General features: G+C 47.1%; 1 protein-coding gene across 8 annotated transcripts; it reads left to right on the top strand.

Annotated features, from left to right (window-relative positions):
• SEC24C (SEC24 homolog C, COPII coat complex component) lies at positions 1-27,684 on the top strand. 8 transcript variants are annotated; one of them, XM_054503575.2, is made up of 25 exons: positions 1-101; positions 2,276-2,362; positions 2,450-2,649; positions 6,553-6,688; positions 15,118-15,290; positions 15,514-15,885; positions 16,208-16,344; positions 17,598-17,666; positions 19,015-19,126; positions 19,375-19,502; positions 20,973-21,111; positions 21,322-21,437; positions 21,608-21,732; positions 21,872-22,063; positions 22,282-22,375; positions 22,574-22,690; positions 23,370-23,540; positions 24,343-24,439; positions 24,540-24,685; positions 24,880-25,018; positions 25,148-25,266; positions 25,369-25,548; positions 25,808-25,999; positions 26,237-26,326; positions 26,480-27,684. In XM_054503575.2, the coding sequence occupies exons 3-25, from the start codon at positions 2,478-2,480 to the stop codon at positions 26,618-26,620; spliced, it is 3,357 nt and encodes a 1,118-aa protein (XP_054359550.1). In that variant the 5' UTR covers positions 1-101; positions 2,276-2,362; positions 2,450-2,477; the 3' UTR covers positions 26,621-27,684. The 8 variants fall into 8 exon arrangements, with proteins under 8 accessions (XP_054359550.1, XP_054359552.1, XP_054359549.1 ...); XM_054503577.2 differs by lacking the exon at positions 17,598-17,666 and having other exon boundaries at positions 13-101; XM_054503574.2 differs by lacking the exon at positions 2,276-2,362 and having other exon boundaries at positions 21-101.

Raw genomic sequence — 27,684 nt, 5'->3', positions numbered from 1 at the left:
GGAGGAACTTCCGGGGGTGACGCGACGGCCCCCTCGGAACCGGAAGTGGAGCCTGGGAGCCTTGACGTTAGGAACGAAGTCTAACCTGGATCTGGAGCCGGGTAAGGAGTGGCATCGGGAGGTTGGCGGGTAGGAAAGCAAAGGAGAGGTCAGGGTATTACTGGCCAGATTGGGGTCCGGTTTCAGAAAGAAGGGAGGAGCCTGGGGGCGGGGCCTGGGAAGAGACCCTCACCTCACGCATCCACCATCCAGGAGCAGGTCCTAGACCATCCCTTCGTCTCCCGGCCCAGATTCCGGCTCCTGCTTCCTGCCCCAAGCGTGTTAAAAGGTGCAAGACGCTTGGTCTCTGTGCTTAACAGAGCAGCCCCTTCTCTTAACGTGGCCCTAGAAGCCGACTTGGCTTCTCGGTTTTGATCCTCGGCTCTCCGAGGCTCCATGGCTTGACTACTTGCAGAGTTCTAGGAAGCTTGCCCCGCCCCCTTGGGTTGTCACCCTCGACTATCCACCCAGAATAGAGTCGAGACTTCAGTCTGACTCCAAGCTCTTGAATGTGTTTGAGGGGATTATTTTCTGGAGAAGAAGCTCCTTTCTTTACCCCTCCCCCCAGCTTTGGAAACATAAAGGGAGGGGACATATTTTAAACTTAGTGTCAGTGACCTGTGTGAGGTTTAGGGTTTGGAAGAACAGCTACTGAGATAACTTTGAGTTTAAAGAGTTTTAGACCAGGAATCAGCTCCTTTTCAATAGTCAAGGTGGCCCTTCTAGCAAAGGGGGAGAGGCCCATTGTTCCCTTTGCAGCAACTCTTGAGTGCTCCTGCTTCCTGGGCCCCTTCTGTCTATAGGATAATTGGAATGATACAGCTGTTGAAAGTAGATGTGATGAGATAGTTTTCTTGGAAAGACCCTATTTAGAAAAGGCCCTCTAATTCATCCCTGTGTTGGTGAGCAAGGTTGTAATACTTTTGATGGTGGCTGAGATTCATAACAATCGTAAGGGGAGCAGAAACAGGAGAGTTGGAGAAGTGCATTGGAATTTAGAATATTCATAGTCTTCTGCTTGAGGGATGAGGTGAATGATTTTTTCCATGAAATCTAACTCTAACTTTGCCCCTGATTCTTGAACTGTTTCCTCAGATTACGTGAAGAAGTTTTGGTGCCTGTTCTGCACTCGATTTTAATCTGTTACCTTGCTAGAGTTTTCAGGTGTCCTTTATTTTTTATTGAAAGGGAGTCTTGCTCTATTGCTCAGGCTGGAGTGCAGTGGCGCGATCTCGGCTTATTGCAACCTCCGCCTCCTGGGTTCAAGCGATTCTCCTGCCTCAGCCTCCCAAGTAGCTGGGATTACAGGCGCGTACCACCATGCCTGGCTAGTTTTTGTATTTTTAGTAGAGACTGGGTTTCACCGTGTTGGCCAGGCTGGTCACCAACTCCTGACCTCAAGTGATCTGCCCGACTCGGCCTTCCAAAGTGCTGGGATTACAGGCGTGAGCCACTGTGCCCAGCCAACTTTTATTGATTTTAATGCTTCGGTTTTGGCCGGGCGTGGTGGCTCACACCTGTGATCCCAGCACTTTGAGAGGCCAAGGTGGGTGGATCACGAGGTCAGGAGATCGAGACCAGCCTGGCTAACAGGGTGAAAACCCATCTCTACTAAAAATACAAAAACTAGCTGGCTGTGGTGGCACGCGCCTGTAATCCCAGCTACTCGGGAGGCTGAGGCAGGAGAATCGTTTGAACCCAGGAGGTGGAGGTTGCAGTGAGCCGAGATTGCGCCGCTGCACTCCAGCCTGGCAACAGTGAGACTCCGTCTCAAAAAAAAAAAAAAACCTTCAGTTTTAAGGTCCATACACTCTTCTGGTGGAAAGACTCGGGTTGGAGTATCATTTGTATTATGGCAGTTTAGCTAAAGAATGTCATTTCTGTAACTCAGCCTAAATTTTGTCAATGAGGGGGAAGGATTTTAGCAGATCTGTTTTAGATTTTTAGCCTGATTGATTTTAAATCAGTTGTTTGGCACACTAGAGGGTACTCGATGTTTGCTGAATGAATGGATGCTAGAGTGAATGAATGGAAAGTGGGAACATTGTTTCTTTTACCTGTAACATCAAGGTAGTTCATCAGCCACAAGACTCTGTGTGACTAGACACTAGAAATCATACCACTGGGGAATGGAGGCTGCTGCTCCATTTCAGTGGGTCTGTCTGAAGTTGAAATTTATACTATTTAGACAGTGACAAAGGGTGGGTGGTCAGAATAACAAAATCCTTGCTTTTAGGAGATAACCTGAATGCTGGCTGGGGCAGAAAATGACTAAGATCCTGTGGAAGTGTGAGGATTATTAAACTGATCACTGTCTGATAAGGTCAATTTCTTTTTATCTCTACTTCTGCCCTGAATAGTTGCTCTCTTTGGAAAGTTCATTTTGACTAATTTCTCTTCTCTCTAACAGGTGAGACCAAATTGGGAATGCTTTCATAATGAACGTCAACCAGTCAGTTCCACCTGTGCCACCATTTGGGCAGCCCCAGCCCATCTACCCAGGCTATCATCAGTCCAGCTACGGTGGGCAATCAGGGTCCACAGCCCCCGCCATTCCCTATGGAGCCTACAATGGCCCAGTACCAGGCTATCAGCAAACACCTCCCCAAGGTATGTTTCTGTTTCTGTTTCCTTTGAGCTAGGGAAGGAAATCAGCAGAGTCTTCAGGTTGGGTTGTATTGCTCTAGCTAAGCTACCTGAGAAGTTTGGGTGACTGGGATTGAGGACATAAATCTGGCCCTGTGTAGCTGAGAGCCCCGTGGGTGCCCTTCCCTTCCCTTTTTTTATTATTATTTTAATTTTTTTTTGAGACAGAGTCTTGCTCTATCACCCATGCTGGAATACAGTGGCACGATCTCAACTCATTGCAACCTCTGCCTCCTGGGCTTAAGCACTTCCCCTGCCTCAGCCTCCCCAGTAGCTGGGATTACAGGCATGCACCACCGCGTCCAGCTAATTTTTGTATTTTTAAAATTTATTTTGAGATGGAGTCTCTCTCTGTCGCCCAGGCTGGAGTGCAGTGGCACCATCTTGGCTCACTGCAACCTCCACCTCCCAGGTTCAAGCAGTTCTCTGCCTCAGCCTCCTGAGTAGGTAGGATTACAGGCACCCGCCACCACACCAGCTAATTTTTTTGTATTTTTAGTAGAGAGGGGGGTTTCACCATCTTGGCCAGGCTGGTCTTGAACTCCTGACCTTGTGATCCGCCCGCCTCAGCCTCCCAAAGTGCTGGGATTATAGGCGTGAGCTACCATGCCTGGCCTGTTTTTTTTTTTTTTTTTTTGAGACAGAGTCTCACTCTTGTTGCCCAGGCTGGAGTGCAGTGGCACGATCTCGGCTCACCACAACCTCCACCTCCTGGATTCAAGTGATTCTCCTGCCTCAGCCTCCTGAGTAGCTGGGATTACAGGCATGCACCACCACACCCCGCTAATTTTGTATCTTTAGTAGAGACGGGGTTTCTTCATGTTGGTCAGGCTGGTCTTGAACTCCCAACCTCAAGTGATCCACCCACCTCGGCTTCCCAAAATGCTGGGATTATTTTATTTTTTATTTATTTATTTTTTATTTTTTGAGACAGTCTTGCTCTGTTGCCCAGGCTGGAGTGCAGTGGCACAATCTCGGCTCACTGCAACCTCCGCCTCCCAGATTCAAACAATTCTCCTGCCTCAGCCTCCAGAGTAGCTGTGATCACAAGCGCCTGCCACCATGCCTGGCTATTTTTTGTATTTTTAGTAGAGACGGTGTTACACCATGTTGGCCAGGCTGGTCTCGAACTCCTGACCTCAAATGATTCGCCCATCTCGGCTTCCCAAAGTGCTGACATTACAGGCATGAGCCATCACCTTTGGCCTTATTTTTAATTTTTTTTGAGATGGAATTTTGCTCTTGTTGCCCAGGCTGGAGTGCAATGGCACAATCTCAGCTTACTATAACCTCCGCCTCCTAGGTTCAAGCGATTCTCCTGCCTCAGCCTCCCAAGTAGCTGGGATTACAGGCATGTGCCACTACACCCGGCTAATGTTTTGTATTTTTAGTAGAGATGGGGTTTCACCATGTTGGCCAGGCTGGTCTCAAACTCCTGGCCTCAGGTGATCCATCCGCCTCAGCCTCCCAAATGCTGGGATTACAGATGTGAGCCACCACACCTGGCCTTATTTGTTTTCTTTTTTATTTTTGAGCCAGAGTTTGGCTCTTGTTACCCAGGCTGGAGTGCAATGGCACAATCTCAGCTCACTGCAACCTCTGCCTCCCAGGTTCAAGTGATTCTTGTGCCTCAGCCTCCTGAGTAGCTGGGATACAGGCGCCCACCACCACACCTGGCTAATTTTTCTATTTTTAGTAGAGACAGGATTTCGCCATGTTGGCCAGGCTGGTCTCGAACTCCTGACCTCAGGTGATCCACTTGCCTCGGCCTCTCAAAGTGCTAGGATTACAAACATAAGCCACCGCGCCCAGCTGTCTTCCCTGTTTTTAGATAAGGTACTGTGTTTCTGCCTTAAGCCATCTAGTGGGAACACATCTCCCAGGTTCACTGACCGCTCACTTCCTGTGGGTATCACCTTGTGCAGCCTTACCTGGTCACATTGTTCAGAGCTAAATGGAAGGGTTGTGGTCCACACCCCTCTAGATCCTGTGACCAGGACCGAATATTTCCTGTTGACTTGTAGTCTCCTTGAAATAATTTATTCCTCATATATGTTGAGAAAGCCTCTTGTTGCACTGCTGATTCTTATGTATAAATGACCCTGGGACAGTGTAGTTTATGGGGACGAAAAGTGTGATATTTGTGTGCCTGACTTTTGGTGCCTCTCATGTCTTTCTTCTGATATCCATCCTTTTCCTTTGCTTGAGTTTCCTCTGCTTTTTAGATGCTCTGTAATGTCATGGTAATAAGAGAATACTAATCTGATGCTGCTCTAGGTTCAATGTTTGGCTTTTAACCTTACTTTTTCTTTTTCTTTTTTGAGACAGAGTCTTACTCTGTCACCCAGGCTGGAGTGCAGTGGCACGATCTTGGCTCATTGTAACCTCTGTCTCCTGGGTTCAAGCAGTTCTCCTGCCTCAGCCTCCCGAATAGCTGGGATTACAGGCACATGCCACCAGGCCTGGCTAATTTTTATATTTTTAGTAGAGACAGGGTTTCACCATGTTGGCCAGGCTGGTCTCGAACTCCTGACCTCGTGATCCACCCGCCTTGGCCTCCCAAAGTGCTGGGATTACAGGAGTGAGCCACCATGTCCGGCCTTACCTTACTTTCTCAAGAAGAGCAGCTAGTACTCTACAGATTCTCCAGAGGGGCTTTTTGGAAATAGTTAACAGTAGATCTTTGCTTAGGCTAGCCGATGATTTAGGGTATGCCAAACTCTATGCTTTCATAAAGGGATATGGAAAAAAGGCATCAAGGAGGTACTGGTAAGATTTGGGAAATAATGAAGTATGATGATTTTAACTGTGGGGAAAAAAATATTGTGATGAGATTAGGCCCCAGGTCTTTGGAAGAAGCTTAATTCTAAGGTGAGACTTTGGCTGGACAGAGTCCACCTCCGCTTTGTCAAGTGCTCGATTTTGGCATTCTCTCACGAGAAAGCTTTGTTAGAGGAAAACATATCTGATTCTGTCACGGTTGGTGAGCAAGTTTAGGTTAATCATGTTCCTGTAGGCAGGTTCTATAATGTCTAATCTCTACTGAGGGCAGAGCAAAAGAAAAACATTCTTTGAACAGAGGTCATCCACGTTTCAAAAGTGATGTGCCAAGTAACTAATTGCTCTCTCCCTGAACTTCATATTTGAAGAATGGCTAAGGGTAGTGTAAGTAGCTTTGGTGGTCGTTCTAAGGAATAGGAAGGATGGAGTACAGCTTTTGTGAGGACATAGGTGGCAATGCTGATGAGAGGACAGGCCAGCTGTCCTTACTGAACTGTTGGGCAGAAACAAGGTCTCTGACCTATAGGAACACGTTCCTGAATCATGTGCTGTTTGACGTTTTCACACTTAGAGGTGGATGAAAGGATATAGTTAGTATAAGCAGAGTGAATGAAGAAGAAGGTGGCAGAATAATCTCCCCAAGAGGTGCCTTTCTTTGCAGCCTAGTTCAGTATATTACTTGGTCATCTTCGGAGTCTCCTTTTTCATATATGCTCCAAGTTTCTGAGTTCTGGAGTAAGATCTTTTCCTTAAAAGGGTTGGCTTGTTGTGTAGGGTAAGAATATTAGGCAGTCTTGGATTGACTGAGAGTATGGTGATCAAAGGAAGGCCCTACATTCTTGTGCCTCTGGCTACAGCTTCACCCCTAGTATGCTTGTTTAGGGGAGTGTAGGCCCCCTGTTGGGAATCTGTGTTTAGAATACTGCTGTAGCTACAGTTGTATGCTGGTAGTGTCCTTTTCACTGCCTAAACTGTGGTATTGGGCCAGTGAAGGTCTGAGTTTATTGATCCTTGCTTTGCATTCCTGACTCAGGGTGGAGAAGAAAGTTATTTCCCAATCACTTAGTTTCTGTCCTTTACCCTCAGGTATGTCAAGAGCCCCACCTTCCTCGGGGGCACCTCCAGCCTCAACAGCACAGGCTCCTTGTGGCCAGGCTGCATATGGCCAGTTTGGCCAAGGAGATGTACAGAATGGGCCAAGCTCCACGGTTCAGATGCAAAGGTAGGTACTTGGTCAATCTAAAATTGGTCTGATGAGGCTGAGTGCGGTGGCTCATGCCTGTAATCCCAGCACTTTGGGAGGCCGAGGTGGGTGGATCACCTGAGGTCAGGAGTTCGAGACCAGCCTGGCCAACATGGCGAAACCCCGTCCCTTTTCTAAAATAAAAAATTAGCCGGGTGTGGTGGTGTGCACTTGAAATCCCAGACTTGGGAGGCTGAGGCAGAGGAATCATGAGGCAGAGGTTGCCGTGAGCCAAGATCGTGCCATTGCATTCCAGCCTGGGCGATAGAGTGAGACTCCGTCTCATAAATAAATAAATAAATAAATAAATAAATAAAATAAATTGATCTGATGAAAGTAGAAAGGTTAGGAATCTATGGGGGTTTGTGTTTTGTTTTGTTTTTTCTCTCCTTTGCCTTTCTTGTAGATCACTTTTTCTCTTCCCTCTACCCTTTTGTACTTTGTCTTCTTTTTTCCAGGTTACAGGTACTGCTGACGTCCAGCCCTGTGGATTATTGACCCATCTTAGTACCTGGGTTCCTTTGCATATTCTTCATTTTCTGTGAACTTGAGTTTCTTGCTTTACTAGACATACATCTTCAATAATGGTTGCAGTCCTATTGAGCCTACCCTAAGGGAGAAATGGGAAGAGGGAACCTCAGGATTATTTGCATCTCTTTTGACTTGCCCCTTTCCTTTAGATCAGGCACTTAGTAAGACTGACTGGTTAAGTTTGGGCATGGTGAGTTATGAACTGAAAGATACTAAAAGGGAAACCACATAAATGGTGAAAACTTCAGTGGTACAATGACCCAATAAACCCATCTTAGCATGAAAGTCCATTAAAGGAGGGCAGTCATCTGTATTAGAGTGCTTTTTTAAATTTTTTAAGTTTTTTTGAGACAGGGTCTCACTCTGTGGCCCAAGCTAGAGTGCAGTGGCAGGATCACAACTCCCTGGAGCCTGGACGTCTCAGGCTCAGGTGACCCTCCCACCTCAGTTTCCCAGGTAGCTGGGACTACAGGCATGAGCCACCACACCCAGCTAATTTTTTGTATTTTTAGTAGAGATGGGGTTTCGCTGTGTTGCCCAGGCTGATCTCAAACTCCTGAGCTCAAGCAATCTGCCCACCTTGGCCTCCCAAAGCGCTGGGATTACAGGCGTGAGCCACTGCACTTGGTCAGGAGTGTTGTTTGTTTTTGGTAAATAAAGAGTAAAATATAACTGTGGGAAAGGGGTATGATAATAGAAAAGTCACTTTCTGACACTTTAACTGGGTGTCCAGAATACACATTTTTAGCGTTGAATGTAAGCCTGGGTAAGTCAAACAAGTGGGGTACATAGAAGATAACAAGTACACAGATGTACATAAAGTTATAAAACAGGGTGAGGATATAGTGAGGCGGTAGGGAGCTGTTTTAAATACATTGGTCCGTGCTGGGTGCAGTGGCTCACTCCTTTAATACCAGCACTTGGGGAGGCTGAGATGGGAGGATTGCTTGAGCCCACAAGTTGAAGGCTGCAGTGAGCCATGATTGTAGTGCTGCACTCCAATCTAGGTGACAAAGCAAGACCCTGTCACAAAAAAAAAAAAAAAAAAAAGCCCATACAAAACAAGTGTATGCCTTAGTAAATTATTATATAGCAAACTCTTTTGTAACTACAACTATGACCCAGATGAAGAAATAGAACTTTGCCACTCACCCCAAAAGCCTTTTCCATGTGCCCCAATTCAAACATTATTCCCTCCCTCCCCTCATAAATAACAGTTATCCTGCATTATCCTGACTCTTACAGTAATTACTTTCTTTTTCTTTTTTTTGAGACAGAGTCCTGCCCTGTTACCCATGCTAGAGTGCAGTGGTATGATCTCAGTTCACTACAATCTCCAGCTCCCGGGTTCAGGCGATTCTCCAGCCTCAGCCTCCCGGGTAGCTGGGATTGCAGGTGCATGCCATCACGCATGGCTAATTTTTTTATATTTTTAGTAGAGACAGGGTTTTGCCATGTTGGCCAGGCTGGTCTTGAACTCCTGACCTCAATTGATCCACCTGCCTCAGCCTTCCAAAGTGCTGGGATTACAGGTGTGAGCCACCATGCCCAGCTGACTTTGTTGTGGTTTTTTTAAAAATAGTTTACACTTGGCTGGGTGAGGTGGCTCATGCCTATAATCCCAGCACTTTGGGAGGCCAAGGTGAGAGGATTGCTTCAGCCCAGAATTTTGAGACCAGCCTGTGCAATGTAGGGAGACCCCCATCTCTACAAAAAATAAAATGTTAGCTGGGCATGGTGGCATGCTTGTTGTCCTAGCTACTTTGGGAGGCTGAAGTGGAGGTATCGTTTGGACCCAAAAGGTCGAGGCTACACTGAGTGTGATCTCGCCACTGCACTCCAGAGCTTGAGAAACAGCGAGACTGTGTCTCAAAAAAAAAAAAAAAAAGTTTACACTCAAATGTACAACCCCACATACCACAATTTAGTTTTACCCACAGGAAAAACACTTGGTGTGTCTTAAGTCTATAAGCTCCACCTCTGTCTTCTTTTTCTTAGTATTTATCTGTTGAAGAAAACAGTTAACCCAAAGAATTTCCCACAGTTTGGACTCTTCATATATAACATTTACATCACACTTGTCCAACTCGTGGCCCACAGTCTGCATGCCCCAGGACGGCTTTGAATGTGGCGCAACACAAATTCATAAACTTTCTTAAAACATTATGAGTTTTTTTTTTTTTTTGAAAGTTCATGACCTGTCATTAGTGTAGTGTTAGTGTATTTTATGTGTGGCCCAAGACACTTCTTCCAATGTAGCCCAGGGAAGCCAAAAGATTGGACACCCCTGATTTACATTGTATTAGGTATTATAAGTAAACTAGAGATGATTTACAGTACATGGGAGGAGGCCGGGTGTGGTGGCTTATACCTGTAATTCCAGCACTTTGGGAGGCCAAGGTGAGTGGATCACCTGAGGTCAGGAGTTTAAGACAAGCCTGGCCAACATGGTGAAACCCCATCTCTACTAAAAATACAAATATTAGCTGGGTGTGGTGGCGGGCACCTATAATCTCAGCTACTTGGGAGGCTGAGGAAGGAGAATTGCTTGAACCCGGGAGGCAGAGGTTGCAATGAGCCAAGATTGCGCCACTGCACTCCATCCTGGGCAACAGAGTGAGACTTTATCTCAGGAAAAAAAAAGTATATGGGAGTTTATATGCAAATATGATGCCGTATAACCCACATCCAATTCTATTGATTCCACCTTCAAAATGTATCCCAAATCTCACTACAGGCATTCCTCAGGATCCATGGGGGAATGGTTCCAGGACCTCCCCTGACCAACAGATACCAAGATCCACAAATGCTCAAGTCCCTCATATAAACTTTATGCAAGTAGAGATGTTAGGCAGGCAGGTGCATATACATATATGCAACTCAAGACTGATGCTAGGACTGGAGATAAAAATTTGGGAGTCCTCAGTCTATAGATATTTAAAGCCATGGGACTAGATGAAATCATTTAAAAAGTGAGTATTGAGATTAAAGAATGGAATTGAGGACTGAGACTTGGAGCTTACCAACATTTAAAAGTAAAGAGGAGCAGCCATTAAAAGACAATGAGGGGCCTGGTACGGTGGCTCACGCCTGTAATCCCAGCACTTTGGGAGGCTGAAGCAGGCAGATTGCTTGAGCTCAGGAGTTCGAGACAAGCCTGGGCAACATGGCGAAACCCTGTCTCTACCAAAATACTAAAGTTAGCCGGGTGTGGTGGCACATGCCTGTGGTCCCAGCTTCTTGGGAGACTGAGGTGGGAGGATGGCTTGAAACCAAGAGGCGGAGGTTGCAGTGAGCCGAAATTGCACCGCTGCACTCCAACCTGAGTGACAGAGTAAGACCCCATCTCAAACAAAAAAAAACAAAAACAAAAGATAATGAGAAAGAGCAGTAGTGAGGTGGGAGATAAGCCAGAAGAGTGTGGTGTCCTGAAATCAGGTGAAGAGAGTATTTCAAGAAGGTGAGAGAGTAATCAGTTGTGTCAGGTCCTGCCAAATTGTAAGATGAAGACTGAGAATTGACCATTGAATTTGGCAAGGTTGGCGTCATTGGTCATTGGTAAAGGCAGTTTCAGTGTAGAGATAAAGAAAACTACCCAGTTGGAGTGAGTCAGAGTTTCAGGCCAGGCGCGGTGGCTCACGCCTGTAATTCCAGCACTTTGGGAGGCCAAGGCGGGTGGATTACAAGGTCAGGAGATCGAGACCATCCTGGCTAACACGGTGAAACCCCATCTCTACTAAAAATACAAAAAATTAGCCGGGCGCGGTGGTGGGCGCCTGTAGTCACAGCTACTCGGGAGGGTGAGGCAGGAGAATGGCGTGAACCCGGGAGGCGGAGCTTGCAGTGAGCCGAGATCGCGCCACTGCTCTCCAGCCTGGGCGACAGACAGCGAGACTGTCTCAGAAAAAAAAAAAAAAAAAAAAAAAAAAAAAAGGAGTTTCAACTGGGTGGTGGATTGACATAATCTGAAAACCCTCTGCTACCAAAGTCTAGAAAGGAGAGAGAAAATAGAAACAAAAAAAATTTTTAAGTGGAAAGTTAAGCTTAAAAGAGAATGTGAAATTCTTAAGTTTTAGAGACCAAGGGAGGACTGAAAATCTTTTTTTTTTTTTTTTTTAAATACAGAGTCTTGCTCTGTCACCCAGGCTGGAGTGCAGTGGCGTGATCTCTGCTCACTGCAACCTCCACCTCCCAGGTTCAAGCGATTCCCCTGCCTCAGCCTCCCGAGTAGCTGGGACTACAGATGTGGGCCACCATGCCTGGCTAATTTTTGTATTTTTAGTAGAGACGAGGTTTCACCATGTTGGCCAGGCTGGTCTCGAACTCCTCGCCTCAGGTGAACTGCCCACCTTGGCCTCCCAAAGTGGTGGGATTACAGGCATGGGCCACTGTGCCTGGCCATCAAGTGAGGACTGAAAATCAGAGTGGTAAATTGACTCTGGGGCTGCCTGTAGATTGGGTGGATTCATTATCTTGAGAAGCCAGGGCCTTAAATTTAAACAGGTACTGGGGAAGACAGATGAGTCCTTGGGCTTTCCTGAGAGTAGTTGTGGAACTGAGACATTGTTTATAAAGTTTGGACCTGGGCTGTACCTTCATTGAACAAGCCGACTAGGGGAAAAAAAGTCTGCAGTCTGAAGAGGGAGATAAGGAGTCCTGTTTCTCTCAGGCTGGTTGTGGATGGGTGAAAAAAAAAGTTCTTGGGACTGCAAATGGATGTGACATCTTTTTGGAATGATGAAAATGTTTTAAAATTTGATTCTAGTGATGGCTGCATAACTATAAATTTACTAAAAATCATTGAATTGTTCACTTAAAAGAAGTGAATTTAGTGGTATGGAAATTACATCTCAATAATAGTTTTTTTTTTTGAGACAGAGTTTTGCTCTTATTGCCCAGGTTGGAGTGCAATGGCACGATCTCAGCTCACTGCAGCCTCTCTGCCTCCTGAGTTCAAGTGATTCTCCTGCCTCAGCCTCCCAAGTAGCTGGGATTCCAGGCATGACCACCATGCCAGGCTAATTTTTTGTATTTTTAGTAGAGACAGGGTTTCACCATGTTGGCCAGGCTGGTCTTGAACTGACCTCAAGTGATTCACCTGTGTTGGCCTCCCAAAGTGCTGGGATTACAGGTGTGAGTCACTGTTCCTGGCCAATTTTTTTTTTTTTTGAGACGAAGTCTCACTCTGTCGCCCAGGCTGGAGTGAAGTGGTGTGACCTTGGCTCACTGCACCCTCCACCTCCCAGGTTCCAGTGAATCTCCTGTCTGAACCTCTTGAGTAGCTGGGATTACAGGTGTGCACCACCACGCCTGGGCTAATTTCTGTATTTTTTTAGTAGAGATGGGGTTTCACCATGTTGGTCAGGCTGGTCTTGAACTCCTTAACTCAAATGATCCATCTGCCTCGGCCTCCCAAAGTACTGGGATTACAGGCATGAGCCACTGCACCTGGCCTAATTTTTTTTTTTTTTTAAATTAGAGGCCAGGTGCAGTGGCTCATGCCTGTAGTAATCTCAACAACTTGGGAGGCTGAGACAGGAGGATCACTTGAGGCCAGAAGTTTTAGACCAGCCTGGGCAACATAGGGAGATCCTGTCGCTATAAAAAAAAAAAAAAAAAAAAAAATAGCTGAGCATTGTTAGTGTGCCTGGGAAGCAGAGGTGGAGGCAGGAGGATTGCTAGAGCCCTGGAGGTTGAGGCTACAGTGAGCCATGATGGCTTTACTGCACTGTAGCCTGGGTGACAGAGTGACACCCTGTCTCAAAAACCAAAAAAAAAAAAAAAATCAATCTAGGGTGACACTGTCATTATTGGAGTACCTTCTGGAAACAAATGTAGAACAACTACACCTCAGTCCGGGCTGGAAGGGATTATCAGAGAAAGGCATTTTGATTAGAGTTGGGCCAGGTACAGTGCTCATGTTTGTAATCCCAGCACTTTGTGAAGCCAAGGCGAGAGGACTGATTGAGCCCAGGAGTTCAAGACTATCCTGGGCAGCATAGCAAGACCCTGTCTCTACAAAAAATAAAAAAATTAGCTAGCTGTGGTGGTGCGTGCCTGTGGTCTCAGATACTTGGGAGGGGAGGCTTAGGTGGGAGGATTCCTTGAGCCCAGGAGGTCAAGGCTGCAGTGAGCCACAGATAGTGAGTGCCACTGTACTCCAGCCTGGGTGACAGCGAGACCCTGTCTCAAAAAAAAAAAAAAAGTAAGGCTGGGCACGGTGGCTCATGCCTGTAATCCCAGCACTTTGGGAGGTTGAGGCGGGCGAATCACGAGGTCAGGAGTTCCGAGACCAGCCCGGCCAACATAGTGAAACCCCGTCTCTACTAAAAATACAAAAATTAGCCAGGCATGATGGTGGACACCTATAGTCCCAGCTACTCGGGAGGCTAAGGCAGGAGAATCGCTTGAACCCAGGAGGCGGAGGTTGTGATGAGCCGAGATCGCACCACTGCACTCCAGCCTGGGCGAGAGAGCAAGACTCCGTCTCAAAAGAAAAGGAAAAAAAAAAAAAAGTAGAGACAGAGTATAGACCTATTCTTTTGTAATGTTTGGCCAAAAGGGGAGCAAAAGTTTGAGGGGGCTGTGAGGTAATTTGGTTGGATTTTTTAAAAGTTTTTTGAGATATAATTCATATACTGTGCAATTCACCTATTTAAAGTGTTTTTGTATATTTAGTGGTTTTTAATATATTGACAGATATGTGCTGTCACAATTTAGTATATTGACATATCACTACAGTCAGTTTTAGAACATTTTCATCATCTGAAGAAGAAATACTGCATTCTTTAGCTACCCCTGTTTAGCTATTCCCTCATTCCCCTATTCTTCCAACCTTAAGCAACTCCTGATCTACTTTCTGTCTCTAAAGATTTCCCTATTCTGGACTTAGAATAGAATCATATACTATGTGATATTTTATAACTGACTTCTTTAATTTAGCATAATATTTTCAAAGTTCAACTGTGTTGTAGCGTATATTAGTACTCCATTCCTTTTTGTGGTTAAGTGGTTTTTCATTGTATAGCTACATGCCACATTTTGTTTATCCATTCTTCTGTTGATAGACATTTGGGATGTTTCCACTATAGTTGGTTTTTGGTTTTTTTGTGTGTGAGAGATGTTTGTATGTTTTTGTGCTGATGGGAATAATCAGAGAGGGAGACACTGAATGGAAAGTATATTGGAAAGACACTGTGGTAGACTGAGGCCGGCAGATTCGTTGAGCTCAGGAGTTTGAGACCAGCCTAGGCAACATGGCAAGACTCCGTATCTATAAAAAATACAAAAACTAGCCAGGCATGGTGGCGTGTGCCTTTGGTTTCAGCTACTTGAGAGGCTGAGGTGGGAGGATCACCTGAGCCTGGAAAGTTGAGGCTGCAATGAGCCGTGATCACACCACTGCACTTCAGCCTGGGTGGCAGAGTGAGACCCTGTCTCAAAAAAAAAAAAAAAAAAAAAAAAAAAGCTGGACAATTAATCTGCATTTGTTTGATTTCATATTTATTAAGGTTCATGCATGCTTATGCGTGCCTTCCCTTTCAGTGCTTTCATGGCTTCAGATTACAAAACTGAAGAGTTTTGTCAAAGAATTGAAGCAGAGGAAGCGGTAATTTAGTTAGCAGAGTAAATAGTACTTGACCTGAAGGTGCTTGGTTTATGTTTGTGGAGTGAGCCTAATGGAAAACAAGATTTGCCATGAATAATCAGGAATATAATTTACCCACAAATATACAAAAGTATGAAGCCATAAAAGAACTCAGGGTGAGAGTAAGATGTCACAAAACAATGTAGCTTCCTGTATGATGCGACGCTTCTGCAGACTTCAAAGGGTGTCCTGGCCCCACTAGTCACCTCTGCTTGCTTTCTTTTCACAGACTGCCTGGGTCTCAGCCATTTGGGTCCCCATTGGCCCCTGTGGGCAACCAGCCAGCTGTGCTTCAGCCCTATGGCCCTCCCCTGACAACTGCACAGGTGACTACGCAGCTGTCTGGAATGCAGATCAGCGGTGCTGTGGCCCCAGCCCCTCCTTCTTCAGGGCTGGGCTATGGTGAGTGGCTGTGAACACAGGAATGTTACTGTCCCCTGTTCAGAGGCATCAGACTCTGGGGTTACACCTGAATCTCTTTTATTTCTCTTGTATTTCCTGTGCCTCTGAGCCTCAGAAGATGGGACAGTCATATTTGCCCCTCTTGTGTGGAAAGGGAAGTGATTTACCGAACAAGGAGGCAGAATGACTGGGCTTTTGACTCTACCTTTATTCTACTTCTCAGGCCCACCAACATCGCTGGCTTCAGCCTCAGGAAGTTTCCCTAACTCTGGTCTGTATGGCTCCTATCCTCAGGGCCAGGCTCCTCCCCTTAGCCAGGCCCAAGGTCATCCTGGGATCCAGACTCCCCAGCGATCTGCCCCATCACAGGCCTCCAGCTTCACACCCCCAGCTTCAGGAGGTCCTCGGCTGCCTTCGATGACTGGTCCACTCCTGCCTGGACAGAGTTTTGGAGGGCCCTCAGTGAGCCAGCCCAACCATGTGTCTTCACCTCCTCCTCAAGCTCTGCCCCCTGGCACTCAGATGAGTGGGCCCCTGGGACCACTGCCACCTATGCACTCCCCGCAGCAGCCAGGCTATCAGCCCCAACAAAATGGTGAGTCTTTCCCAAGGTCTATCTAGAAGCTAGAGGCTTCAGCTACTCAGGTGGTTTTTGATGTTTTTTATTTGTTTGTTTTTAATATTATTTGCTAAGTGGTGAATTAGATGGGCAGCTTCAGGGTATTATTCCTAGGATATGGGGTTTATAAGACATTTTTTCTTGTAGTTCAGATAACATGGTATTTTTCTGAATGGCTTGGCCAGGCATTAGTGTACGTCATAGTTCTATGTTTGTAGGAGTCTAGTCATTTTCCTGAGGCCTTAAGAAGAGATAGGGATGGGATTTTGAGTTCATCAACCTTGTGTCCTTGTTTCAGGTTCCTTCGGACCAGCCCGGGGCCCTCAACCTAATTATGGAAGCCCCTACCCAGCAGCACCCACCTTTGGCAGTCAGCCTGGGCCTCCTCAGCCACTGCCTCCTAAGCGCCTGGACCCTGATGCCATCCCAAGCCCTGTAAGTAGAAACTTACATGGTCCTGAGGAAGGGTTTGTGTCTGCCAGATAGGCAGGTCAATCTAGATGAAATGTTTGCCTAGCATTTTCTGATAATTTTCCCTTTTTGTTCGTCTTCTTGGAGAACTTACATACAATTTGATTCTGAACTGGAACTTGAGGTTCTAGGAGTCTTTGGGGGGGCTGTTTTACTCTATAGCTGGGCAGAGAAGGAAGGGAAACCAAGAGTGAGCAGCAGCACCAGTAGATGTCTGAGTTGAGGGCTGCACTCTGTCACTACTGTACATACATAGTATAGTAGCCTTTGTCTTTCTGTGGAGCAGTGACTGGGTCTTGTCCCCTTAGATCTAGAAGGATGGCATTCTTCCTAATGGGTAGAGCAGGTGGGAATTCTCTGATGTTAGATGTTAAGAGAAGGAAAGCCTCACTGGTTTCTCTGCTCTTACTTGGACAGTTTTAGGAGGAAGTCCCCAGTACTTTTGTTTGGTAGGCTTCTGTTGTGTGGATGGGGAAGAGTGAATGACAGTTTATGAGGGCAGTGGGTATCTAAAGTCCCACTGGAGAGCTGCTTTTCCCAGGAAGAGGGTGAATTGCACCCTTGGAGCCATCAGAATCCTCAGGCCCTCCTTATCAGACTCAGAATAGAGACTAGGATTGTACTGCCAAGTAGGGGCCACTTTATAGTTCCGTCTGTAACATTTGCTATGTCAGTTACCTTGCCATGCTTAGCCATTGTCATATTCCATTCTGTTCTCTTCCCTCTTCCTCCTTTGGGTAACCAACACAGTGAGGGAGCCTGTTGGCCAAGGAGAACTCAAGAGGATTAAGCGGCCCTTCCTTCTTTCCCACTCCTTCAGTGGGAAGGAGAGTCTGGTTGAACATGAAGGGAGGCTTCTTTCAGCATAAGATAGTCCTTAGAATGGGAGGTTTGGCCTTTTAGGGGGAACACTCCTCTTCTTCTTCCTTAAGGTTTCTTCCATTCAGCCTCAGCTCCTCCCTGTATAACTCCTGCTTGCCTCCTGTTTGCCCCTTTCCTTATCTTTCTACATCATAGTCTGAGCCATTAAAGCCTCTGTGTTGGGCCAGAAAGACTTGGAATTTCATATCTAGAGGGGGCTTGATTTCAGCAATATGAGCTGGGCTCCAGCTGTTCATGTCTAACTCAACAGGGTTGAGAGAAGTAACATCTGCCTCTTGTTCTTTTGTCTCCCTCCTTGTATTCCCCTGCTGCCTTTATTATTAAAACACTAAAAGCAACTCAGTGAGCTGCCTCCTCAGCAGAAAACCAGGCACAGAATAGACCCCGATGCCATTCCTAGTCCAGTAAGTTCAGGGGGTGGGTGTTTGTGCATGTCATTCCTGTGTTAGTGCCATCCATGCATGCCTGTGACCTCACCTTCACCTCATCTACCATGTCCATTCCTCTCCATTCTCTTCCTTTAGCCCTAGCCCTTCTAGATACTCACTTATACAAGCTAAAAGGATATGCATGCCTCAAGTAACCAGGTAATGAAAAGGTAGCAAGCTGTTTGCCTTGAGTATGGGGTGGTGGTGGAAGGTCAGGCTCTAAGGTTGGGGTCAGGTGGCATGTCAAACTTTGGCTTTAGTTCTGCTGGCTCCTCCAGGAGCCTGCAGGTGATGTGTGATGGAAGAGGACAAAGTTGAACAGTAGATCATTCCACTTTGGATTTGATTTGTCTGTAGCCTGTTGTGGAGAAATATTGGGGTAGGAACGTACAGATTCATAGTATCCCAAACTGGCATTTCTTACAGGAGAAGGGACTGCTGGTTTGGGAAAGTGTGGGTACTTTCTCATCTGAAGAGTCTTTTTGACTCTGATATATTTCTAAGCTTCCACCTTTCTGCTATGGGATACAGAGTCTTATTTGCCCTTTGCTTTTTCTGGTTTTCCAAACCCATCTTGAAGTAACTGACCAAAGGTCATGAGCCTGCATAAAGGTCTGAATACCAGCTTTGCAGGTCCTTTATTTTCCTTTGCTGAGTCTGTCAAAATGTGGAGGACTGAGGATTGAGCTATAAGGATTGGATACTTCTCATCTCCTCCTATATATACACATTGATGCTTACCTGAAAGTAAGGCAGCATCTGCTTCCTCACCTTACTTGATCATTTCTGGCTGTTTAAATCTCTCCTCACCCTGTCCCTTGTAATTTCATTGAGTGTAGAGTCATTCCAGGTAGATTCATTTTTACGTGGTTACTGTTGTCTGTTTTCCTGCTCTGACTCAGAATGTGTCTTGGGGAGAGGATCGGGGAAGGCATGATGGGGGAGGGGAATGGAATCTAATCATGTTTGAAGTTTTGTGATCAGAGCTGGGGCTTTTCCTGGAATGGGAGCAATGAGAGGGTGTTCACCATTGATGGGGGGTAGGGGGCAATTCATAAAGAAGCCCATTCTCATGTTGCCTGCCCAGCAGGCTGCTGGGAGTGAAAGATTGGCTGCTGTAGAGTGACAGATTGGCTGCTGTAGAGTGAAAGATTGGCATTGCAGCATTTTATATGATCTCCAGGAGAATAGGCCTGGTGCATGAGGTGTTCCTTGGCAAATTTTTAGTTTTTGTGTTACAGCTCTAGCCTTTTTTTCTCTTGGCACTCTGGGACCTCACACTTCCTGTTTCTTCTGTCACATCACTCATTGCACTTCTCTGCAGATTCAGGTCATTGAAGATGACAGGAACAACCGGGGTACAGAGCCATTTGTTACTGGAGTACGGGGCCAGGTGCCACCCTTAGTCACTACCAACTTCCTGGTGAAAGACCAAGGTGAGAATGGAATTAGCTCCTCCCACAGGGGCTTTTTCTTCAAGATTATCAGCTTATGGTTGGGGCTTTTTTTTTTTTTTTTTTTTTTTTTAAGTTTTTAACCAGAGACAAGTTCCCTCTAGTCCCTCTGGGGGAAAAAGCCACCATCACCTCTAGCTTTGTGGAGTTGATGGTGTGGATCACCAATGGAGAGCTGGTGTCTGGAAGAATTCTGTGATCTGACTCGGGTCTTCTGCCTCCTTCTTCAGGGAATGCAAGTCCCCGATACATCCGATGTACATCCTATAATATCCCTTGCACATCTGACATGGCTAAGCAGGCTCAGGTGCCCCTGGCAGCAGTCATCAAACCACTGGCAAGGCTGCCCCCAGAGGAGGTGAGTCAGGGAAGGGGCTAGAGTGTAATGAAAGGGAGGGAGGTAGAGAGGGGACTAAAGCGTCTTCCTGGATGTGATTCCAGCTTCACAATGGAAGATATTTTAGTTAGGCAGGAGAGGAGACTATCTTTAGTGGCTTTCTATCCCAGGGCCCATGCCTGGAGAGGGGATGGTAAGCATGAGAGCAAAAGCCCAAGACATTGCTGGGAAGGAACAGAGTCCCTAGAGGGAACAAGTGGGATGAAAAGAGGTAGGGCCAGGCCGGGCGCGGTGGCTCACGCCTGTAATCCCACCACTTTGGGAGGCTGAGGTGGGCAGATCATGAGGACAGGAGATCAAGACCACCCTGGCTAACATGGTGAAACCCCGTCTCTATGAAAAATACAAAAAAATTAGCCGGGCATGGTGGCGGGCGCGTGTAGTCCCAGCTACTTGGGAGACTGAGGCAGGAGAATGGCGTGAACCCGGGAGGCGGAGCTTGCAGTGAGCCGAGATCGTGCCACTGCACTCCAGCCTGGGCAACAGAGCGAGACTCTGTCTCAAAAAAAAAAAAAAAAAAAAAGAGGTAGGGCCAAATTGTAGGGGAGAAGACAGCTGAATGTAGGAACCTCTCGTATCATGGTCATCTCCAGATGATGAGAAAGGACATCATTCCATGTTTTCCTGACTGTCCTGTCATCCCAGGTTAGGGCTGTTAGAACAGCATATAAGAGAAAAGGGAGATTAGGATCCAGTGATCCTTCTGTCACCTGTTTTGGGACCTGATCTGTCACCCCAGTACCTGATACCAGCATGAAGAGAGCGAGCTAGGCAGCTGCTCCACCAGGCCTTGGTAGGATACTCATATTCAGCCTTGCTTATCTTACGATAGGGTTCTCTATTACTAGAAGCCCAAGGCTCAGTTTATATTCTGCTTATCTCTCCGTCTTTCTCTGTGTGTTTGTCTATTTCTATCTGGGTCCCATTGGGGATAGTTGGGCACTGGTCTCTTATGTGTAGGGTGACATTTGCCTGGGGCATCAGTAGCTGGCACAGAATCCCAGGGATAGGGGAGGAGGTGTTATAGATATTTGGTTAGGGAAGGAGCTGGAGTCCAGATTCTTAGAGCAAGAGTGAAGGGCATTAGAGATGGGGCCAGAAAGGAGAATCCTAGATAATCTTGGCTTTCTCCCTCATATGCCCATGGCAGCCCCTGGTCTGATATGGCCGGTTTTGCATTTCCTCTTCTCTTTCAGTGAGAAATGCAGCTCTGGGGGTGGGATGTAGGAAGAGGGAACTATATAATTTTTACTCATAGGAACATTTTCCTGTGATTTGTCTTTACTCCCTTTCATCATTGTGCTCCCTACTCCCTCTGCAGACAGAATATCTGCGCCATACGCCTTCTCCCTCCGGTTTTTCTTCCTCATCTCCTGGCTGAACCTACTGTAGTTTTCCTTTATGTCTGATCTCCTCCCCTTTGTGCCTTAGGCTTCACCGTATGTTGTGGACCATGGGGAATCTGGCCCTTTGCGCTGCAACCGCTGCAAAGCATACATGTGTCCCTTCATGCAGTTCGTTGAAGGAGGGAGGCGTTTCCAGTGCTGTTTTTGCAGCTGTATCAATGATGGTATGTTCATGGAAGCTGGGATTTGGGGGAAGGTCTTGATTGTATCTTCCTTGTTCTCTATTAAATAGTTAGAGAGATGAGGGTCCATCTTTCAGGAGCTGGGGAAGTAGGGCACATGGGAATGAGGGATAGTGGCGTGAGCTCAGCTAGGGCCAGAATACTAAGATTGAAACTGGATCTTCGAGTAACACACTGCCATGCTTCCCACAGTTCCCCCCCAGTATTTTCAGCACCTGGATCATACCGGCAAACGTGTGGATGCTTATGACCGCCCTGAGCTATCCCTGGGCTCTTATGAATTCTTGGCCACTGTAGATTACTGCAAGGTGAGGGAAGGTAGCATGGGAGGAGCAGTGAGTGGAGGATAATGAGACAGCTGAGAATGGCTGTTATCATTTCCCTCACCCCTTTTTTGTCCCTTTTTGATGCTGACTTCTCTATAGTCAACTGGCCTGCTTACCATTACCCCTCTCCCCAACATTTTCTTCCTCTGCAGAACAATAAGTTCCCCAGCCCTCCTGCCTTTATCTTCATGATTGATGTCTCCTACAATGCCATCAGGACTGGTCTTGTTAGGCTCCTCTGTGAGGAGCTCAAGTCACTGTTAGACTTTCTACCTAGGTGAGAGTTACAGAACTGAGGTGTTTCCTGGGGTTAATGATAGGGTGTCTGGGTTGACTGAAGAGATGTAGCTTGATGTCATGAAGTTGTGGGTGGTGGAAAAGGTGGCAAGTCTAGGTAACAATGTCACCTTCTACAGGGAGGGTGGGGCAGAAGAGTCAGCAATCCGCGTTGGCTTTGTCACCTACAATAAGGTGCTCCACTTCTATAATGTGAAGAGCTCATTGGCCCAGCCACAGATGATGGTTGTGTCTGATGTGGCTGACATGTTTGTGCCACTGCTGGATGGCTTCCTGGTCAACGTCAATGAGTCTCGGGCAGTTATCAGCAGGTAAGAGTCAGATTGTGGAGGTAAAGGTTGGGGGTGGCATGGGTACCACCATACAAGGTCATGGAGTTGAGCAGAGGTGTTGGACAGTAGATGGAAAGGGGTTGTGGCCCAGGAGTTGTCAGATTCTAGAGGCTTGATGACTCTTCAGGGAATCGAGAACTGAGGTATCTGGAATCTGGATAGCAATTTTGGTTGTTTTCCGTCACCTATCTCTTTAGCTTATTGGATCAGATTCCAGAAATGTTTGCAGACACAAGGGAAACAGAGACAGTATTTGTCCCAGTTATCCAGGCTGGGATGGAGGCTCTGAAGGTAAGGCTGGAGTATCGGGCAACCTTCTCTAACTCATTTTCCTCTGACCATCTTATCCCCTGGGATACAACCTCTCTTTCTTCATTGTGGGTGACTGTCCAGTATGTTAGACTGTCTGACATAGTTGGTGCTTAATAAATGACAAGGGAAGGGATGGATGAATAAAGAATAAACAAGTAGTCCTCTCTTTTTTCCTAGGCTGCTGAGTGTGCAGGGAAGCTCTTTCTATTCCATACATCCCTGCCCATTGCAGAGGCCCCAGGGAAACTGAAGAACAGAGATGACAGGAAGCTGATCAATACAGACAAGGAGAAGGTGTGGGACTGGAAAATGGGGGAGGGGAAGGATTTTTCATTACAGAGGAAGTGGGGACTACTTTCTTGATGGGGGCTAGGACCAGACACTCCACCCTTTCAAATACCATATCTGTGACTGCCAACCTCCACTGCTGCCATACTTCTCTACTCCATCCGATGCCACAGCTGTTGGTAGACTCTTGTATTTATTTATTTTTTAAAGAAGAACTTTTGGCTGGGCATGGTGGCTTATGCCTGTAATCCGAGCACTTTGGGAGGCCAAGGTGGGCGGATTTTTGAGGCCAGAAGTTTGAGACCAGCCTGACTAACATGGCAAAACCCTGTCTCTACTAAAAATACAAAAATTAGCCAGGTGTGGTGGCACACACCTGTAATCCCAGCTACTTGGGAGGCTGAGGTAGGAGAAGAGGCAGAGGTTGTAGTGGGGAGGCACTGGGAGGCAGAGGTTGCAGTGAGCTGAGATCATGCCACTCTATGCCAGCCTGGGTGACAGAGTGAGACCCTGTCTCAAAAAAATAAAAATAATATAAAAGAATGTTTTACTATTGGAAAATCCTTGGAAGTAGATCTGAAGTCTTCCATGAATTTGAATATCCCATGCTAGATATACAGTTTTCAAATGGGACGGAGCTGAGATATTTGAACATTTTCTTCTCCCCATTTTTTTTTCCCCCTAGACTCTGTTCCAGCCTCAGACAGGTGCCTATCAGACGCTGGCCAAAGAGTGTGTGGCCCAAGGCTGCTGTGTAGATCTCTTTCTCTTCCCTAACCAGTATGTGGATGTGGCCACGCTCTCTGTTGTGCCCCAGCTCACCGGTGGCTCTGTCTACAAATATGCTTGCTTTCAGGTATGGTGTGGGATTTGGGGTGGCAGGTGGCAGCAGGGCTGGGAATATCTGCTTATAGATGGAGTGGCTGACTCATTAATAGAAATAGTGTTGGGGCCGGGCACGGTGCCTCACACCTGTAATCCCAGCACTTTGGGAGGCTGAGGCAGGCAGATCACCTGAGGTCAGGAGTTCAAGACCAGCCTGGCCAACATGGCAAAACCCCATCTCTACTAAGAATACAAAAATTAATTGGGTGTGGTGGCGGGCGCCTGTAATCCCAGCTACTCAGGAGGCTAAGAATCCCTTGAACCCGGGAGGCGGAGGTTGCAGTAAGTCGAGATTGCACCACTGCACTCCAGCCAGGGCGACAGAGTAAGACTCCATCTCCAAAAAAGAAGAAATAGGGTTGGAAAAGAAGACTGCATAGTCTGAAGAAGTGAGCCCGAGAGTGTGGCAGTTAGTAACATGGGTCTTGTAATCAGTCCTGCATTGATATTCTGGCCCCACCACTTACTAGCTACGTGACCTAGGATAAATTTCTTAAGTACTTCCTCTTTTGTTCCTTCATCTGCAAAATGGGGTTAAAATACTTAAGTAGGATTTGTCTGCAGAATTAAATAATTACATGTAAAGCACTCTGTGTGGTACCTGGCATGCAGTCTAAGTGTTTAAAAGCTATTATTGTCATCATCATTATCATCTTCACTGTTAATGATGATGATAATTAGGTGGCCTTGTAGAGTGGAAGGGTACAGGGAGATTGTCTGCAGGATGAGCTATGTCTAGTCAGTGACATGACTCTGGGCCTGGGGGCCTGCAGGTGGAGAATGACCAGGAACGGTTCCTGAGTGACCTGCGTCGTGATGTCCAGAAGGTTGTTGGCTTTGATGCTGTGATGCGGGTCCGGACAAGCACTGGTCAGTCCTGGTCGAAGAGCAGGTGGGGGGGCTAAATCTGGAAGGGAGGCATGTGGCACTTGTCATACCTTTTGCCCTGACCCTGTCCATGTGGCCTCAGGTATCCGTGCTGTAGATTTTTTTGGAGCTTTCTACATGAGCAACACAACAGATGTGGAGCTGGCTGGGCTAGATGGGGACAAAACAGTGACTGTGGAGTTCAAGCATGATGATCGGCTCAATGAAGACAGCGGAGCCCTCCTACAGGTGGCAGGCGGGAGGCGGGGCTGGGCAGGAAGTGTTTCATTCACTTGGTATAGAAGAGGGTGAGGAGTGGGTAGAGAGCACTGGAAGAAGAGACTGGGCAGGGGAGTGGCTTATTTCTCTCTTCTAGTTTAATGATGTAGCAAAGGGCCTTTGTGAGGGAGGGGTGTGAGTTCCCCCTTTCTCCTTTCCCCTAGTGTGCCCTGCTTTACACCAGCTGTGCAGGGCAGCGTCGGCTCCGCATCCATAATCTGGCCCTGAACTGCTGCACCCAGCTGGCTGATCTGTATCGAAACTGTGAGACTGACACGCTCATAAACTACATGGCCAAGTTTGGTGAGGGTAGAGGCAGGGCAGGGTGGGATTGGGGCTGAGAGGTCCAGGATGGTGAGTGGGTAGTTGTGATGGTGGGAATGCGCACATGATGGGCAGCTGACCAGTGACTATCTTTGCTTTCCCATCCAGCATATCGGGGAGTCCTGAATAGCCCTGTGAAGGCTGTTCGTGACACTCTCGTCACCCAGTGTGCCCAGATCCTGGCCTGTTACAGAAAGAACTGTGCTAGCCCCTCCTCTGCAGGACAGGTGGGGCAAGTATATTAGTGGAAGGTGGGGTTGTTGGGACAAATGTTTGCATTTGGGAGGGATTTCTCATGATCATCGACTTTATTTTGATAATCCCCTCAGTTGATCCTTCCTGAGTGCATGAAGCTACTCCCAGTTTACCTGAACTGTGTGTTGAAGAGTGATGTCCTGCAGCCTGGAGCTGAAGTCACTACTGATGACCGTGCCTATGTCCGACAGCTAGTTACCTCCATGGATGTGGCTGAGACCAATGTCTTCTTCTACCCTCGGCTCTTACCTTTGGTGCGATTGAGGGTTGGAGTATGATATCTTGCACAGAGCAAAGGGCCTCTTAGGAGGAGGAAAGGATAGGCTAGTATCAGTCTGACACTAGTGGAATTTGTTTTTATGTATTTTAGCTGATGTAATTTTCACACTGAGTTACTGTGACCCCAGAAGGAGTGGTGTCTGAGGACTTAGCTTTCAGAATTTTGTGTGTGGTGAGGGGGGCAGACTTGTCTTATGGTCCTTGGTAACCTTTTGCTCCCTTCCTTTTGTCTAGACAAAGTCTCCCATTGAGAGTACCACCGAACCACCAGCAGTTCGAGCCTCTGAAGAGCGTCTAAGCAATGGGGATATATATTTACTGGAGAATGGGCTCAACCTCTTCCTCTGGGTGGGAGCAAGCATCCAACAGGGTGTTGTCCAGAGCCTTTTCAGCGTCTCCTCCTTCAGTCAGATCACCAGTGGTTTGGTGAGGGCAGGGAGTCAAGGAGAATATGGGTGTGGAAGTATACTTTGTGAAACAATTGGGAGCCAATAAAGTTAGTGTGCTAGTCCCCTCAAATATCAGGGAACACTTGGGGACAAAGGCAGTTGCTGTCATTCTTCCCAGGCTTCCCTGTTTCAGATGATGCATACATGTATGCTGCCCCACCTTGACTGAACTCAGAGTGCCTTACCATAAGGATAAATGAATTTTGTGTTCTAGGGTGTTCTGCCAGTTCTGGATAATCCACTGTCCAAGAAGGTTCGAGGCCTCATTGATAGCTTACGGGCACAGAGATCCCGGTACATGAAGGTAACACTGATGTGAACCCTGGATTTACCTTGTCAAGTCCTCACCTAGAAGTGGGGGTTGGGTGGGGAATGAGTAAGTGACTGCCTAATGAGATTTCTGGGCATGTTTAATTTCCTTTGGCCTTGCCTTATGAACCCTGAATTCTGGCCATAGCTTATCGTGGTGAAACAGGAGGACAAGCTGGAGATGCTGTTCAAGCACTTCCTGGTGGAAGACAAGAGTCTGAGTGGGGGAGCATCTTATGTGGACTTTCTCTGTCATATGCACAAGGAGATTCGGCAGCTACTGAGCTAAAGCAAGTGGGTAAATGGCATAGGGCCCAGGCCAGCTTCCAGAAAGCACCCCAGGATGTCAGAGAAATTGGGACAGTAACATATCTTATGTAAGCTGACCTCAGTCTCTTTGGGGGGAGGGGGAGATATAAGGAGACACCTTCTTTCTGGGCTCAAGTATCCTGCCACTCTGTCATGTCCTGCTGATGGAAGGTGCCCCTGTTCCCTCACTCTACCCTCTTTTTCCTGCTAATCCTGTCATAATGAATGTAGTTTCTCAGTTCACTGTATATGATTTGGTATTGGGGGTTTGGAGGCACCCAGACCCTGGCAATATTATGTGTCCCTTTGGACCAGTCTCCCAAGAGGAGAGGAGCAGGCAGGAAAAAGTGGGGATCCTAAGGTTACTACAGGGGGGCTCAGTGTCATCCACAACTTCCTATATTAGGGATAAAACATACAGGTGCACAAGAGCTGGGGTATAGCCCATAGGTGGTGGAGAGAAAAGTGGTCAGTCCTTGGGCCTGGAGGTTAGCAGTCAAGTTTCTCTGCTTTCACTGCTCGCTCGCTCTCTCCTGCAATGATTGATGATCACTCCGTGGATAGAGAGGCACACTGTCAGAGATGACCTGGGAACTGAGTTGCAAAATATATTAGGATCTGGTAGAGGTACCAGCCTCCTTTCCAGCTGGAGAGGCCCCAACACTGGATGGTTCTGTAGGGAGCCTAGGGAGCCTGGTCATCAACTTGCAATACCTCACAGAGCCAGTTCACATCCCACTCTGAGCTCCCACGAGAAACACTGCTTCTCCAGGCCTGGGGTTGTTGGGGAGAGAGGCAGAGGCAGCTGGAGCGCCGTTCTCTCCTGCCGGGACACCGCTTGGGCTTTGGTATTGACTGAGTGGCTGACAGTTATCTTCCAACCCCAACTGGCTTGGGGGCAGGACAAGGGCTAGGCTTAATGGTGGCCAGGCTTGCCTGCTTCCCGCCTGGGATGCCCCTACTCTGGACCTCTCATTTCTCTTCATTGGTTTATTTTTCAATGCATCTTTAATTTGTAAAGAAATAAAATAAATTAAGATGTAA

The sequence above is a fragment of the Pongo pygmaeus genome, chromosome 8 (assembly GCF_028885625.2).
Source record: "Pongo pygmaeus isolate AG05252 chromosome 8, NHGRI_mPonPyg2-v2.0_pri, whole genome shotgun sequence".
Lineage (NCBI taxonomy): Eukaryota > Metazoa > Chordata > Mammalia > Primates > Hominidae > Pongo > Pongo pygmaeus.
This window is presented reverse-complemented; position numbering and strand designations above follow the sequence as displayed.